At 34.7% G+C, this 15,905-nt stretch overlaps 1 protein-coding gene across 2 annotated transcripts in view; it reads left to right on the forward strand.

The window, feature by feature from the left end:
* The window catches only part of GRID2 (glutamate ionotropic receptor delta type subunit 2), a 1,570,085-nt gene that overhangs the window by 967,528 nt on the left and 586,652 nt on the right, over positions 1 to 15,905 (forward strand). For both annotated transcript variants that reach the window (XM_043438630.1, XM_043438631.1), the window contains exon 8: positions 1,193 to 1,312. In XM_043438630.1, the coding sequence (XP_043294565.1) occupies positions 1,193 to 1,312 (120 nt within the window). The remainder of the gene's footprint in view (positions 1 to 1,192; positions 1,313 to 15,905) is intronic.

The raw sequence follows: 15,905 nt of genomic DNA on the forward strand, positions 1-15,905 counted from the left end.
CTGTAGTGTTGGAGGAGACTCTTAAGTCTCTTGGACTGCAAGGAGATCCTAAAAGAAATCAGTCCTGAATATTAATTGGAAGGACTGATGCTGAAACTGAAACTCCAATACTTTGGCCACCTGATTCCAAGAACTTATTCATTTGAAAAGACCCTGATGCTGGGAAGGATTGAAGTCATGAGGAAAAGGTGATGACAGAGGATGAAACAGTTGGATGGCATCCCTGACTCAATGGACATGAGTTTGAGTAAGCTCTGGAAGTTGGTGATGGACAGGTAAGCCTGGCGCACTGCAGTCCATGGGGTCCTAAAGAGTTGGACATGATTGAGCAACTGAACTGATTACATAGGTGAAAATTGGAGCAATTTACAAACTGTGATAATTTGTCCAAATATATATGATTATCAGACCTAAATTCTAAGTTAGAAATAGTTTAAAGGTGACTCAGAATGTTATATTCATTTGTAAAATCCTAAATAATGTGAAGGCTGATAAAGTCAACTGAGAAAAGAATGGTAAACAAGAAAGAGAGACGTCTGACCTACATTGCCATCTGTTGGAAAAGTGAACATCTGTTATGTTGAATGAAAGATGAAGCTTGGAAATTCCCAGTGAATCACAATAGCTAGAACTACTGTTTAAGAGCAAAAACAGCATTCAAGACTAATTTAGATTTTTTATCTTGGAAAAAGATATTTAAAGGAGAAAATGCAAAACTCCAATAGTTGAAAACCATGGCTTTGAAGATTTCCAGTGTAATTCTAGCTCAAATTAGAATGGAATTGTGCTGGAGAAAGAGTATTGTCAAAACTTGTTTCTGGAGTAGATTCTAAGCTCTCTGGAAGTATCTTGTATTTTGACTAATGGATCCATGCATGTTCAGTATATGCTGGCAAAAATCCTAGCCTGAAGTTTAGTATCAATGCAAACATGTCATTTTGAGTACCAATTTGACTCTTTGAGTCAGAGTTTCCTTTTCAGTAGATTGGATGGGATTGAATTCAGTGATACTTAAGGTTGCTTTCAATTGCACTTCTATTAATGCTGTGCATCTATTAAAGAATAGCCTGTTAATAATTGCATGCTTGAGAAAATATTTATTTTGTAGATGAAAATCATGTTTTTATGACATCCTATTTTTATTATTTTACATCTTCAAAAATCTTACATGAATTTCTTTTCTCTCTTTTAGGGTGGAGTCAGTGGATTAACTGGAGAGCTAGAATTTGGAGAAAATGGAGGCAATCCCAATGTCCATTTTGAAATTCTTGGAACCAACTATGGAGAAGAGCTTGGCCGAGGTGTTCGCAAAGTAAGACCAGACACGTTGACAAATCTGTTCTTTCCTATAGTAATGTGGTTTTGTTGGCTTGTTTTCCATGCACTATAGTCACAGTATACATTAAAGTCTATATTATAGCTTGAGAGAAATGAAGAGGCGAGAGGTTAGAGGACCTTGCATACTCACTAGAAGTATTAAGCAATAATTTTTTTCTATGCCTTAAAATAAAGGGAAAGAATAAACCTATTGTTGCCTACGGAACTAGCATAATCTTCTATTCACTATAATAATTTTATACAGTAGTGAATTTAGTATTTACACAATGCCTAGCTGCTTGGTTTTTAGTTTGTAAGATACACAAAATCAGAATAAGAGCTTTGATAAATTTCATATAATAAGAGGGGAAGACTATAAAAGTGACATTACAGTATCTCACTGTCTATGTCATGTAATAAGTAGAAAGAAAATGGTTTGAAGGAAATGAACTCTTTTATATACTTTAGATCACATGTAAGAAGAAGTTGAGTGCCTATAAAGGATCTTTCATGAATTGCTGGGACACTAACTTTCTCAACAAGAGATGTAAAAACCCCTGGAGAAATGACTTTTCTATAGTTTCGATACGCCATTTTTAGATATTTTTGGTACAGAAAAACTTAAGGTAATTGAATGTGCAAACCTAAGTTCATAGCTATAAATCTCTAACTGCATTGACAGTAAGTTCTTCAGTAGGTGTTTCTTTCCAGTGCTGAGGTATAGGATGAAGAAAATTTAGACAAATTGAAATTTAGAGTTATTCTAATTAGCAGTAAAAAACCTTTTGGTAAATTTATGCTAGAGAAGTTGAAACTATCTTAATGTGTTTTTATTTGATTAATAATGAAGCATAGCAAACATATAGTAGTAGAAAACTTCATAAAGCACAAGGATAATTTTTTTAATTATTGTAAATGAAACAACCACTACTATGGTAAAGAAATAGAACATATCAAGCATCCTAAAAACTTCATTATATTATTTCTTGTTCATAATCCTGACATTTTTCTCAGTGGCATCACCATTAATCTGAATTTTATATTCATTTCTTTGCATCTTGAATATAATTTATCATCTAAGGGTGCATCCTTAAATATTCATTTTTCCAGTATTCAATTTATGAATGAACCCATTTTGCATATATTCCTTTTTCTTTTTGTATTCTTCATTTTGTGTTATTTATTCTCGTTGTTACATATTGTTTATTCATTTATATTGCTGTATCATTTTCTATTGGATACATGTGTCATGATCTACAGTAGCCTGTTTCTATTGTATATATGTATCACAATCTACTGTTTCCACTTTTAGGCTATCATAAGTAATGATGTTTGGAAGATTCTTAGACATGCATCTTGGATATATAATATTGTACTAGTGTGTGTGTTTCTATAGGATTTGTATCCAGAAGTAGAATTGCTGCAACATAAGGAAACATAATCTCAAATCTACTCGCCTAAATATTTACCAATTCACATACCTCCAGTAGTGCTTCGAATTCACATTGCACCAAATGTTGGTTTTGTTAGATTTTGAATTTTTATTAGGTTATTCAATGTGTAATGATATACCTTTTTGTTTCAACTTGAATTTCCCTGATTATAAAAAGATTCTCCATCTTTCCCTGCATTCTTTTGCTTTTCATATTTTGTTTTGTTTTGTTTTTTTGAGTTAATTGCTTACTCCAGTCCTTTGGCCATTTTCTATTGGGTTATCTTTGTTTATATAATTGAGTCTAAGAGCTGTATGCATATTTTGAATATTAATCTTCTGTTATTTATATTGCAAATCATCTCCTCTCCTTGCATTCAACTGTCATTAGATACAGTACCTTTAAATTTAGTAGAATTATGAATTTTCTCTCTTGTGATTATTGCTGTTTAGTCTTACTCAAAAAATCATTCCATACTGCTAGAGTCATAAAAACATTATGCTCAGTTATACTCTGAAGGATTTACAATTCTGTCTTCTAAATTGAAGTGTTTTGTCTACCTGGAATTTTTTGTAGCTTTTTAAAAAGTGTTTATTTTTTAAAATTATTTTCTTATTCTTACTGTTATTTTAATTTTTTGTTTTTTTGGTTGTGCTGCAGGGCATGTGGGATCTTAGTGCCTCAGTCAGTTCAATTCAGTCTCTCAGTCATGTCTGACTCTTTGTGATCCCATGGACCGCAACATGCCAGGTTCCCCTGTCCTTCACCATCTCCCGGAGCTCGCTCAAACTCATGTCCACTGAGTCAGTCATGCCATCCAGCCATCTCGTCCTCTGTCATCCCCTTCCCCTCCTGCCTTCAATCTTTACCAACATCAGGGTCTTTTCTAATGAGTTAGTTCTTTGCATCAGGTGGCCAAAATGTTGAAGCTTCAGCTTCAGTGTCAATCCTTCCAATGAACATTCAGGACTGACTTCCTTAAGGACTGATCACCTAGGGTTCAAATCTGTGCCCCTTGCATTGGAAGCACAGAGTCTTCACCACTAGATCTCCAGGGAATTCCCTGCAATTTTTTTTTTTTTTTAATACATGGGAAAAGAAAAAAAGTACAAATTTATTTTTTCATATAGTATCTTGTTTATTTTTATTGAAATTTAACTTAAATACAATAAAATGCACAAATGTTAAGTCCACAAGGCTGTCAGTGATTGAATTCACCAATGTAATCACTACTCTCAAGTTATATAGGATTTTCATTATCCTAAAAGTTCCATCATTCTTCTTTACACAGATAGTTTACCTGGTTTTAGTGGTCATATAAATGGATATTGTAGTAATATGTATCTTATTTCTCTCCACATATTTTAGGTACATTCTTATTTGCATGTTGGTAATTTTTTTATTTTTTCACTTATATGGCTGAGTGGTATTATACTGTATGAAAGTAATATAGTGTCTTTTAAAACCCCATTTTCTGTTGGCTGCTGATATATGGGAATGGCACTGATATTTTATATTGATTTTATATCCAGCGTTCTTGCTCCACTCTTTAATTCTGATAATTTATCTGTAAATTCTGACTTCTTTGCATATCATCTGTGAATAATAATTTTGTCTCTTCCTTTCTAATTTTAATATATTTTATCTCTATTTGCCTAGTATACTGACTAGGTCCTCTAGGACAATGTTGAATGAAAGTATGAAATAACAGTAATAATCATCCTTGATTATTATCAATATCAGAGAAAAAGATGCAAACTTTACACTACTAAATATAAAGTTTCTCTTTTTCTTTCATTAACTTTGGTAAGATGTAGGCAACTTCATGCATTCCTGGGATAAACCTGATTTTTATATTTTTAAAAAATTATAATTTCATTAATGTTTCCATATTTATATATATATTTTTATTTACTACCACTTGCTTAAGGTTTTTACATTGATGTTCTTGACTAAGGTTACCTGAAATTTTCTCTGCTGTAATCTAGATACTAAGGTTAAGTTAGCCTCATGAAATGTGGTAGAGAGGATTTCTTCTTTTTATATTCTCTATTAGTTATATAAAACAGGAAGAATTTTCTCCTTACATGTTTGATAGATGGTCTTATGAAGCCAATGTGGACTAGAATTTTCCTTGTGGGAATTTTTAAGTTACTGATTCTATTTTTCCATAGTCAATAAAAAATAAAAGTCATACTTTCTAATTCTTTTTATAAACTTGAGAAGTTTATCTTCATGATATTTTAAAGTTTTTTTTTAATTTTCTATATGTATTGGTATAAAACTGCCTTTTAAATAATATCCTTTTAAATATCTGCAACATTTTAAGATCTGAACTTATTTTTATTTCTGAATAGGTTTCTTTGTAAATAACATTCTTAAATTATTATTATAAACCTTCTACTTCTAATAATACTCTCTTCCTTAAAGTATTATTATTTTTATTATGTATTTTATTATATATAACATTATTATTTTTTTCTATGAATAGAGCAAAACAATTTCCTTTCCATTAGTATATTTGGTAAACTTTCTTTTTACTACCCTTTACTTACGACTTTTCCTGTATTCCTTCATTCCACTTCTAACTCTTAAGAAACTATATAATTCATTATTTGATACCAATTAGACTATTTATGCCTAAAAATGAGAGCATTACAGGTACTTAAATGAAATATATTTGATAGTGCATTTAGAGTTAGGTCTGCCATCTAATACATTCTATCATTATGTTACATTCTATTTGCCTTCCCTAATCTAGGTTCCTTTTTTGTCCTTTCTTGCCTTCTTTTGGATTAATATATATTTTATTTTTCAATTCCTTCTTTTCTCCTGTACTAATTTGCAAGTTATATACTCTGCTTTTATTTAAGAGTTCCTCTAGAATTCACAATAGGCATACTTTATCAGCGTCTAATGTTAATCAATGTCTTAATCCTCCTCTCAGCAAACATAACATTTTAACTCCATTTACTCAATATATCCACCTCTCACATGACAGACTATTATTGTTCAAGTTTTTAATATTATCCTTTTTATTCTAAAAAGTCTTACCATTACTATCATGTGCAATTAATATTTATTTTATATATACCCATATATGTTCTACGTTCCTTGCTTGTTTTTCCTTCTTACATCTTTATCTAGAATTGCTTTTCTTTGGCCTGAAGTATGTATTTTTTCAACTTTCCCATTTTGATGGTTTTTCTGTGGCCATATGTCTCAGTTTTTATTTCTGTGAACATATCTTTATTTCGTCTTTCCTTTAAACATATTTTCCCTAGACACAGAATTTCAAAGTACTAGTTTTACTCTTTTACCATATTGATGATATATATCATTGCATGGGTTCTGGCTTCAGTGCTGTGGTTGAGAACTTCTGTCTCACTGACAATCATCTTACCTTACTTCTCTGCCTGATTTAAGATTTGTCTTTGCTTTTAAACCTCTGCATTTTCGCTATTGTCTCAGTGTGAATCTCACTCTGATGTGCATGGGTGTAGCAGATTTATGATGGCAAAACCTCTGGTTATCAATGTGGGATTTATGGTGACCAAGGAACTACATAATGCTATGTATCTGGTGCTAGACTAAATTTATGAACCTGGAAGAATTTAGCATCAGAAATTACCATTAAGTCATAGAGAATTTCAAAACTGTGGGTTAAAAATCTGTCTTAGATCAATTCTCTGTCTTCAGATGTATTTATTTAGTAATAAGGAATAAGTTACATTTATCTTGCTTCCCTAGTGGCTCAGATGGTAAAGAGTCTGCCTGCAATGCAGGAGACCAGGTTCCGAGCCCTGGGTAGGGAAGATCCCCTGGAGAAGGAAATGGTAACCCACTCTAGTATTCTTGCCTGGAAAATCCCATGGATGGAGGAGCCTGGTAGGTTATAGTCCGTAGGGTCACAAAGAGTCTGACAAATCTAGTCAGATGGAAACAAAATAATTAACCTAGAATCATAAAATAAGTTTAGTATGAAAATAATTGAGATTTGGAAAATGAAAATGTTCATGATTTTATAGCAGAAAGTCATGTGTCTTTCTTCAGGGGTTTTGTTACTTAATTACTCATAGAATGATATCAGAAAACATTTTTAGACCTCATTACAATTGGGAAATCAGGATTGCTATGGAACCTAGTTACCTAATTTGAAGAAAAAGAAACGACTGGTACACCTTAAGGTATACATATTGAAATTATTTCATTTGCAGGTAAAATCTATACAGATACAAATAAAAGCTATTTATGTAATTATTGCTTACTCCTTACAAACCTTCATGTCTTTCCCCTCCTCTCTATTCCCATAGGATGGGAGAAAATATCTGCTCCCTACTGTTATGCCCAAGTTTATGTATAGTCATTTTGCATCGTTTCTTCTTTCTTCCAATATCTTTAGTGTAAACTATCACATGTGATGTTACTAGTAATTTTCCTAAAGTCTTATGATCCTAATACTACTCCATTTTACAAAAATACTTATTCCAATTCAGTAGTTAAGTATGTATGTGCAAGGATGGTCATTGAAGTCTTATACTCATGGAACCTAAGAAGACAGAATTTTAAGAAATACAGACAGGTTGGCAACATAGCTAATTAGCAATAATATGAAGACTGAAGAGAGTCCCGTTGAATTTAGGAACTCAGGATTCATCAGTTACTAAGGAGAGGCAGTAAAGCAGTGGGTTAGGAATGTGGCCACTAATGTTGGACTGCTCACATTTTTGTTGAGTTACTTAAAACCAAGTGACATTGAACATGTTACTAACTCATAGATAGGTATAACCTAAATGATTTAGTAATGTGATACATCCAGAACCATGTCTGGCACATAAAAAATGTTGCAACTAATTGTGATTTATTTGGAAAATATCAGTGGAGCAGTAATACCATATGTTTAAATTGTAACAAGTTGAAAAATAAAAAGAAAGGTAATGAGTAGAAGAGATAAGGGTAACCATATTAACCCTGTTGGGCTATGAGAGCAGTCATTAAATGACTTATTGAAATGGAGGGGAATAATTTTCAGAATGTAAGAGAGATGAGGATGCTTGAATGCTCACAGATCAAGGCTGTAGGGAGTAAGAGAAAGACGATAAAGGAAAGTCATGTGATCATTGATAGATGTCCAAGAGAAAGACAGTTGGATCCAGAATTAGGTGGAATGTTTGATCTTAGGCACCAAGAATATACTTTTCCTTAGTGATGGGAGAAGGGAGTAAAGAGAGAATGGTTTATTTACGAGCAAGCTACCATGTGTGCTATCAAGAAGTTAAGGGAATTTTTAAGAAATACGTTCTCTTTTTTCAGAGAAAAGGGTGATGAGATTATCTGCTAAGAGAGAAAGTATACCAGAAAACATTAGAGGTAATAAGGTTGAAAGTTTATAGACAGCGAATAAGTTTTGAAAGAGCTGTGGTGGCAAAACAGAGATAATTAGGGAAAATGGAAGAATTGCCAGAGAGAACTATTGGTTCATATGAAGCTAGAGGCCAGAAATTCATTGTAGCATTAATCTACATGGCTGTATATGTTTTATGCAGCAACTTTCAGTGGACAGAATGAATTTGCATTAATGTAGGGATAGGATTTCATCAGAAGGGTTTTGTTTTGTTTTATTGTTTCTGATTGCAGTAAAGTCAGGCAGTGAGGGTAAGGACATTGGCAGGAAAATGGCTGAGGTGGCAAAGATGAAATCTCACTTGGACATGTATCTACTGAAGGCAGGAGGAGTCTCAACAACAGGGAGAAAGCCTAACTTAAGAGAATAGTGCCCACAGCAAGTCTGAAGAAACTGATGTTGATTGGATTAAGTTGTCAAGCTTCAGGTCCAGGAAGCTTTATTTGAGGAAAGAGACATCTAAATTCATAACTGGAAGTATGAATAGCTTCTTTGTTGTTGTTCAGTCACTCAGTTGTGTCCAACTCTTTGTGACCCCGTGAACTGCAGCATCCCAGGCTTCCCTGTCTTTCACCATCTCCCAGAGCTTTCTTAAATTCATGGCCACTGAGTTAGTGATGCCTTCTAACATCTCATCCTCTGCCATCCCCTTCTCCTCCTGCATTCAATCTTTCCCAGCATCAGGGTATTTTCTAATGAGTTGGCTCTTTGCATCAGATGGCCAAGTATTGGAGCTTCAGCTTCAGCATCATTCCTTCCATGAATATTCAGGACTGATTTCTTTAGGATGACCTGGTTGGATCTCCTTGCAGACCAAGAGACTCTCAAGAGTCTTTTCCAACACCACAGTTCAAAAGCTTCAAATTTTTGGCACTAAGCCTTCTTTATGGTCCAGCTATCACACCCATACATAAAAACCAAAGCTTTGACTATGTGAACCTTTGTCAGCAAAGTAATGTCTCTGTTATTTTAATACACTGCTGAAGTTTTTCATAACTTTCATTCAAAGGAGTAAGTGTCTTTTAATTTCATGACTGCAGTCACCATCTGCAGCTATTTTGGAGCCCAAGAAAATGAAGTCTATCAATGTTTCCTTTGTTTCCCTATCTATTTGCCATGATGGGAAATAGATGGGGAAACAGTGGAAACAGTGGCTGACTTTATTTTTTTGGGCTCCAAAATCACTGCAGATGGTGATTGCAGCCATGAAATTAAAAGACGCTTACTCCTCAGAAGGAAAGTTATGACCAACCTAGATAGCATATTAAAAAGCAGAGACATTACTTTGTCAACAAAGGTCTGTCTAGTCACGGCTATGGTTTTTCCAGTGGTCATGTATGGATGTGAGAACTGGACTATAAAGAAAGCTAAATGCCAAAGAATTGATGCTTTTGAACTGTGGTGTTGGAGAAGACTCTTGAGAGTCCCTTGGACTGCAAGGACATCCAAGCAGTCCATCCTAAAGGAGAGCAGTCCTGGGTGTTCATTGGAAGGACTGATGCTGAAGTTGAAACTCCAACTTTGGCCACCTCATGCAAAGACTTGAGTCATTGGAAAAGACCCTGATGCTGGGAAGGATTGGAGGCAGAAGGAGAAGGGGACGACAGAGGGTGAGATGGTTGGATGGCATCACCGACTCAATGGGCATGAGTTTGAGTAAACTCCGGGAGTTGGTGATGGACAGGGAGGCCTGGCGTGCTCCATTCCATGGGGTCACAAAGAGTCGGACATGACTGAGCGACTGATCTGAACTGAACTGATGGGACCAGCTGCCATTATCTTAGTTGTTTGAATGTTGAGTTTTAAGCCAGCTTTTTCACTCTGCTCTTTCCTTTCATCAAGAGGCTCTTTAGTTCCTCTGTGCTTTCTGCCATAAGAGTGGTGTTGTCTGCGTATCTGAGGTTATTAATATTTCTCCCAGCAATCTTGATTCCAGTTTGTGCTTAATCCAGCCCAGCATTTCACTTGATGTACTCTGGATATAAGTTAAATAAGCAGGGTGACAATATACAGCCTTGACATACTCCTTTCCCAATTTGGAACCAGTCTATTCTTCCATGTCCAGTTCTAACTTTTGCTTCTTGACCTGCATACAGATTTCTTAGGAGGCAGGTAAGGTGCTTTGGTATTTCCATCTGTTTAAGAATATTCCACAGTTTGTTGTGATCCACACAATCAAAGGCTTTGGCATAGTCAATAAAGCAGAAGTAGATGTTTTTCTGGAACTCTCTTGCTTTTTCAATGATCCAGTGGATGTTGGCAATTTGATCTCTGGTTCCTCTGCCTTTTCTAAATCCAGCTTGAACATCTGGAAGTTCTCAGTTCATGTACTGCTGAAGCCTAACTTGGAGAATTTTGAGCAGTATTCTGCCAGCGTGTGAGATAAGTGTAATTGTGCGGTGGTTTGTACATTCTTTGGCATTGCCTTTTTTGGGGATTGGAATGAAAATCCTAAAGAAAGGCATTCCAGGACTTGAATGACCTTTTCCAGTCCTGTGGCCACTGCTGAGTTTTTCAAATTTGCTGGCATCTTGAGTGCGGCACTGTCACAGTATCATCTTTTTGGATTTGAAATAGCTCAACTGGAATTCCATCACTTCCACCAGCTTTGTTCATAGTGATGCTTCCTAAGGCCCACTTGACTTCGCATTCCAGGATGTCTGGCTCCAGGTGAGTGATCACACCATCATGGTTATCTGCACCATTAAGATCTTTTTTGTATAGTTCTTCTGTGTATTCTTGCCACCTCTTCCTAATATTTTCTGCTTTTGTTAGATTCATACTGTTTCTGTCCCTTATTGTGCCCATCTTTGCATGAAATATTCCCTTTGTATCTCTAATTTTCTTGAAGGGATCTCTAGTCTTCCCCATTCTGTTGTTTTCCTCTATTTCTTTGCATTGTTCACTTAGGAAGTTTCTCTTATTGCTCTTTGCAATTCATTGGAACTCTAAATTCAGATAAGTATATCTTTCCTTTTTACCTTTGCTTTTTGCTTCTCTTCTCATTATTTGTAAGCCTTCTTCAGACAACCATTTTGCCTTTTTGCATTTCTTTTTCTTGGGGATGCCTTCTAGACAACGAAATATTCATAATTGTAAAGTTGGCAGAAGTGGGCTTCACTTCACTTTCGAAGATCAGTGTAGTTCCAAGATCAATGTAGTTGCTTCCCCATACCCTGAATTTCATCTGTATTATCTATGCCATTCAATGGAAATGAGTCATGGACTTCAAATTAAATGCACTTTATTCCTAAATAATATTAAAGAACTCCTCTTTATATTTATATTTTTTGACTCCCAAATTGTGTTGAAACGTTCTGGTATATTGACATTATATAAATATTATGTGAAAGAGACCACAGATATTTACAGTGCCTTTTACATGTTGACACTTAAATTATTTAAGCATTCTTAATTTTAAAATATTTATTTGTTTTTATAACTCACATGTTTTTCTATCAAGCTGCAATTTTTAAAATTAATTACTGAATTTATAAAACTTCAAATCTAGCTCTCAAGGAACTTCGAGAGTATTATGAATTTTTTTGTGGGTTGCTAGATTTATTTATAAATGGAGCAATTCCTTCACATGGACCTAAATACATGTATAATATCTTCAAAAATATGTATCAAGAGAAAGCATTGCCAAGCAAATAGTTACAGTATAGATTTACTAGACATGTGTCTAAAATTAAGCTTCCACTACCAGTATCTCCGTGTCTTAAAAAGAGTGAATGGCTTTCCAAATGATGAACTGTCAAGCTGTCAGTGTTTATTCTGCTGCCAGTCGCTAAGTGTATACAATGCCTGCAGCCTTATCACCTTGAGCAGGGGTTCTGTCAGTTTTCATAAGCTAACCAGGGTTGTTTCTGTGTAGAATTTGAATGTGAGATTGACCATTTCCCAAATTTTGGACAAGTCTTGGCCCTCTTGGCATTGTATGAGTAGAGGTTTTATTTATTTTTTTAATTTGTTAAGAGTATAAAAAGAATTATTTAATTTTTACTTATGCTGATAAAATGAAGGGTTTTCCTGATTTGATATTTTCTACACATTCTTTTACTTTGATGTCAGGTGGTGATTCATTCAGTAGATGGTGTATTCAACGTTTTAGACACTGTGTATCCTTGAAGATAAATTAGGAGAGCCTCAAAGCCAAATTTTGAAATCATCAAAGTTTTCTTTATCCTTATACCTTCTCCAAGAGTCTGGTTGTTCCTCTTTCTTTTCATCACAATACAAAATTTCCAAGAAGAATAATTTAAGGAGTAATATCTTATTCAATCTTCTAAAACTAAGTTTATTAGAAGACATTAAAGCACAAGTTAAATTAAGTAGTTAATTTTAAGAATGAATTTGTGTTTTGTTTTTCCTTAGAAGAGGGATTGTACACAATATATTTTGTTGGTGGTGCTTTTTTTTTTTTTTTGCTTATGTATCTGAAGTCTTCTTTGGTTTGGTTTTGCTAATGCTTCACTTTTGATTGTGAAAACTGAGCTTCAGCATTAAAATTTAATACTGTAGATTTAATGTCTTTGAACTTTATCACAAGCAGGAAAACAGGGCCAGGGAAAATAGATTAAAACTGGCTTCACAACCAATCTTAATTGTACAATAATGCTTATTCTCTTCATAAAATTGTTTCCTCACGTAAGCAGATGAAATAAAATGGTACAGCGGTGATATTCTAGCTCCCAGGTATAATCGTTTTTTAGGTCTGTTTAGAATCTTTACTCAGGTTCTCCAACATTAAATCCACAAGTGTAAAACCTACAGCTCTGCATTCTTGGGAAAACTTAATGTACCATTTTTGCAAAAGGTATTATATATAGATTGCCATTGGTCTATTTTTAATGAAATGTTTTCCTGCCTAGTGTTTAGAAAGAGGAAAAAGCAGCCTTGCCTTAAAGTGCCCAGTTATTTAATAGAGTACTGGTATTCTTTGATGTTGTATTTGTATTCTGATTCTACAATATATAAAATAACATTTTCCTTTTTGTATTACCCTGTTTTATGTTTCTCTCTAGCATTTTTTGTAAACTGAAATTATATACATGTATGTAGTTATATGTACAATCCTCACATATGTGTATATATGTGTGTGTGTATATATATATATATATACAGGTCAATATAATCAATTTACTTGTTTATATTCTGTGTTTCCCGTTATCATGTGACTCACGCTGTGTAATGCCTCACATTACAGTGTGATCCCCCAATGCATGGCATATTTAGATGTTCATTAATTATTTAAGGAATGAACTAATGATTGCATGTGTATACTGACATAAGAATGTATAAGATTCTTCTGTGTATCTACAAATGTGATAAACATGTTTTCCCTTTATTCAAGTGAAAAATAATATGTGCACATAAATTACTGTTGACATGCCACGCTAGAAAGTATTTGTGTGTACACCATTTCCTTCATTGTATCCTTAATACCTAGTAGAGTTAGTCTTCTGATCACCAAAAAATACAATAAATTATTTTAGTGATTCTTAAGTAAGATGTTGTATAATTTGTTTGCAGTGATTCGTAGACAGTATGGAAATAGATTGATTATTTAAGGAAATAGATTGATTATTACAAGCAAAATGGAAGGGCTCACAGAAGTGCAGTCTTGTCAGAAATTTCTGATATTTGTAATTCAAGGTCATTTTTAAACAACTAGGCTAGATTTAATATGATGTAATGGGGAAAATACAGTTTTGCTGACAGATATAACAAGGTTGAAAATCTGTCAATGACTTTGTGATTTTTTAGGACTACTAAACCTAGTAAGTCTCAATTTCTTTATCTATAGACTATGAATGATATTGGGCTTCCCTGGTGGCTCAGAGGTTAAAGCATCTGCCTGCAATGCGGGAGACCCAGGTTCGATTCCTGGGTCAGGAAGATTCGCTGGAGAAGGAAATGGCAACCCACTCCAGTATTCTTGCCTGGAGAATCCCATGGATGGAGGAGCCTGGTAGGCTACAATCCACGGGGTCGCAGAGAGTCAGACACGACTGAGTGACTTCACTCACTCATTATCTGGCTATGAATGATATTATCTATTCTTTAATATTGTAAGGTTAAGTGAATTTATGTTTGTAGGTTACATAGTAAAAGATAACTAAAATAATGCCAATTCAAATATGAACAGTAATCTGTGTGAGCCAGTACAAGAAATGCAAAGTTTAGTTGCTATTGTCACAAGAAATTGCTATGTGAGGTGGGGGAATAATTTCATTTTAGGTGTGATTGACAGAGCATTATGAATGGCAATCACAGTGATAGCATGAGCATTAACCTTTTTGTTTTATTTAATGTTATTTCTGAATCTAAAATTCTGCAAGTCTGTTAATCAAACTTGGGAGCATCTACAGTTCAATGGGAAGCTAATAGCAGAGAGTCTAGTAGCCAGCATAGCCTGCATAAACCCAGTGTTTATAATTAAACCCATTATTGGAAAATCTGCCGTCCTTATTTACTGCCTTATTTCCAACAGTAAATTTATCTCTTGGAAAGTGTATATAATGGAGAGAATCTAGAAGTTGCTGTGAATTGGCAATCTATTGTGAATACTCTACCTTTTTTCCTCCCACCCTAGTTTATATATAATACACATAATAGACTTTGTTTCATGAGTTTTTATTTTGATGCGTCCAAGAAAATATTTTGTACCTCAAAGTCATGTGATATTCAAGCCAGTATCTCATAAAATTTCCAATCTGTTGGACCTTCAAAATTACTGACCCCAGCAGTTTCCTGCTGTATAAAAGGAATTCTGCACTTTTGAAAAGTAAACACTATGGACGGGATTATTTCTACTTCAAAGGGAACCCATCTCTTATCTTGACACAGAAGAGATAGTTGTATCCAGTGATGTTTAGAGTGAGCTGTTGTTTGGATAGAGGTGACTTCTGAAGGTGTCTTGCCTCAGGCAAGCAGCACTCACAGCCTCTCCGGGAGAACAGGAGCACTCTGGTGGATGGAATGATGCTGACTTCTCAATATGGGGATAAGATGTCTGATTCCAGTTAAACTTTGTGTGTGTGTGTGGAAAAAGAACCCATGATATTTTTCAAAAGACTATGAAATCTGGATTGCGTGCTCAGTATGGATTACTTTACCACTGTTTGTAGTTGTTGTTCTTCTATGGACAGTAATCTATGTGAGCCAATGCAAGAAATGCAAAGTCTAGTTTCTGTTCTCAAAAGAAATTGCTCTGTGAAGTGGGGGATTAATTTCATTTTAGGTGTGATTAACAGAGCGCAGAAAAAGGCTTATTATGAGGAAACTAGTTGCTGTAGGCATGCAGACTCTTAGTAAATGTTTACAGACATGTATGTGCTCAAAGAAACCCAGAGAGTCTGATTCATGGGTTCACATGTTAAAAATTGACTCAGTTCAGAGTTTAGACCATACCTGGGTACAAAGGAAGCAAGGTTCAGTTTTCTTCCTACACTATTGGACAGCACCCACAGTAAGACATAATGGAATCCGCCTCACCCCAACCTCCCTCTCTCTCTCTCTCTCTCTCTCTCACACACACACATACACACCACCACCATCACCATGACCACCCCTACCAGTGAAGCTTCAGTCCAGCTCAAATTCATCTTATGCAATGTGATTTTAGCCACAAATGGTGATTCATGTCCAAGTTAAGAATACAGAGAACTGAGAAATATTTGCTCCTATGTTCTTTTTTGACAAGGCCTCATTGTCATCATTGAACTTAAGTGGCAGATACCAAGATC

The sequence above is a fragment of the Cervus canadensis genome, chromosome 19 (genome assembly GCF_019320065.1).
Source record: "Cervus canadensis isolate Bull #8, Minnesota chromosome 19, ASM1932006v1, whole genome shotgun sequence".
Lineage (NCBI taxonomy): Eukaryota > Metazoa > Chordata > Mammalia > Artiodactyla > Cervidae > Cervus > Cervus canadensis.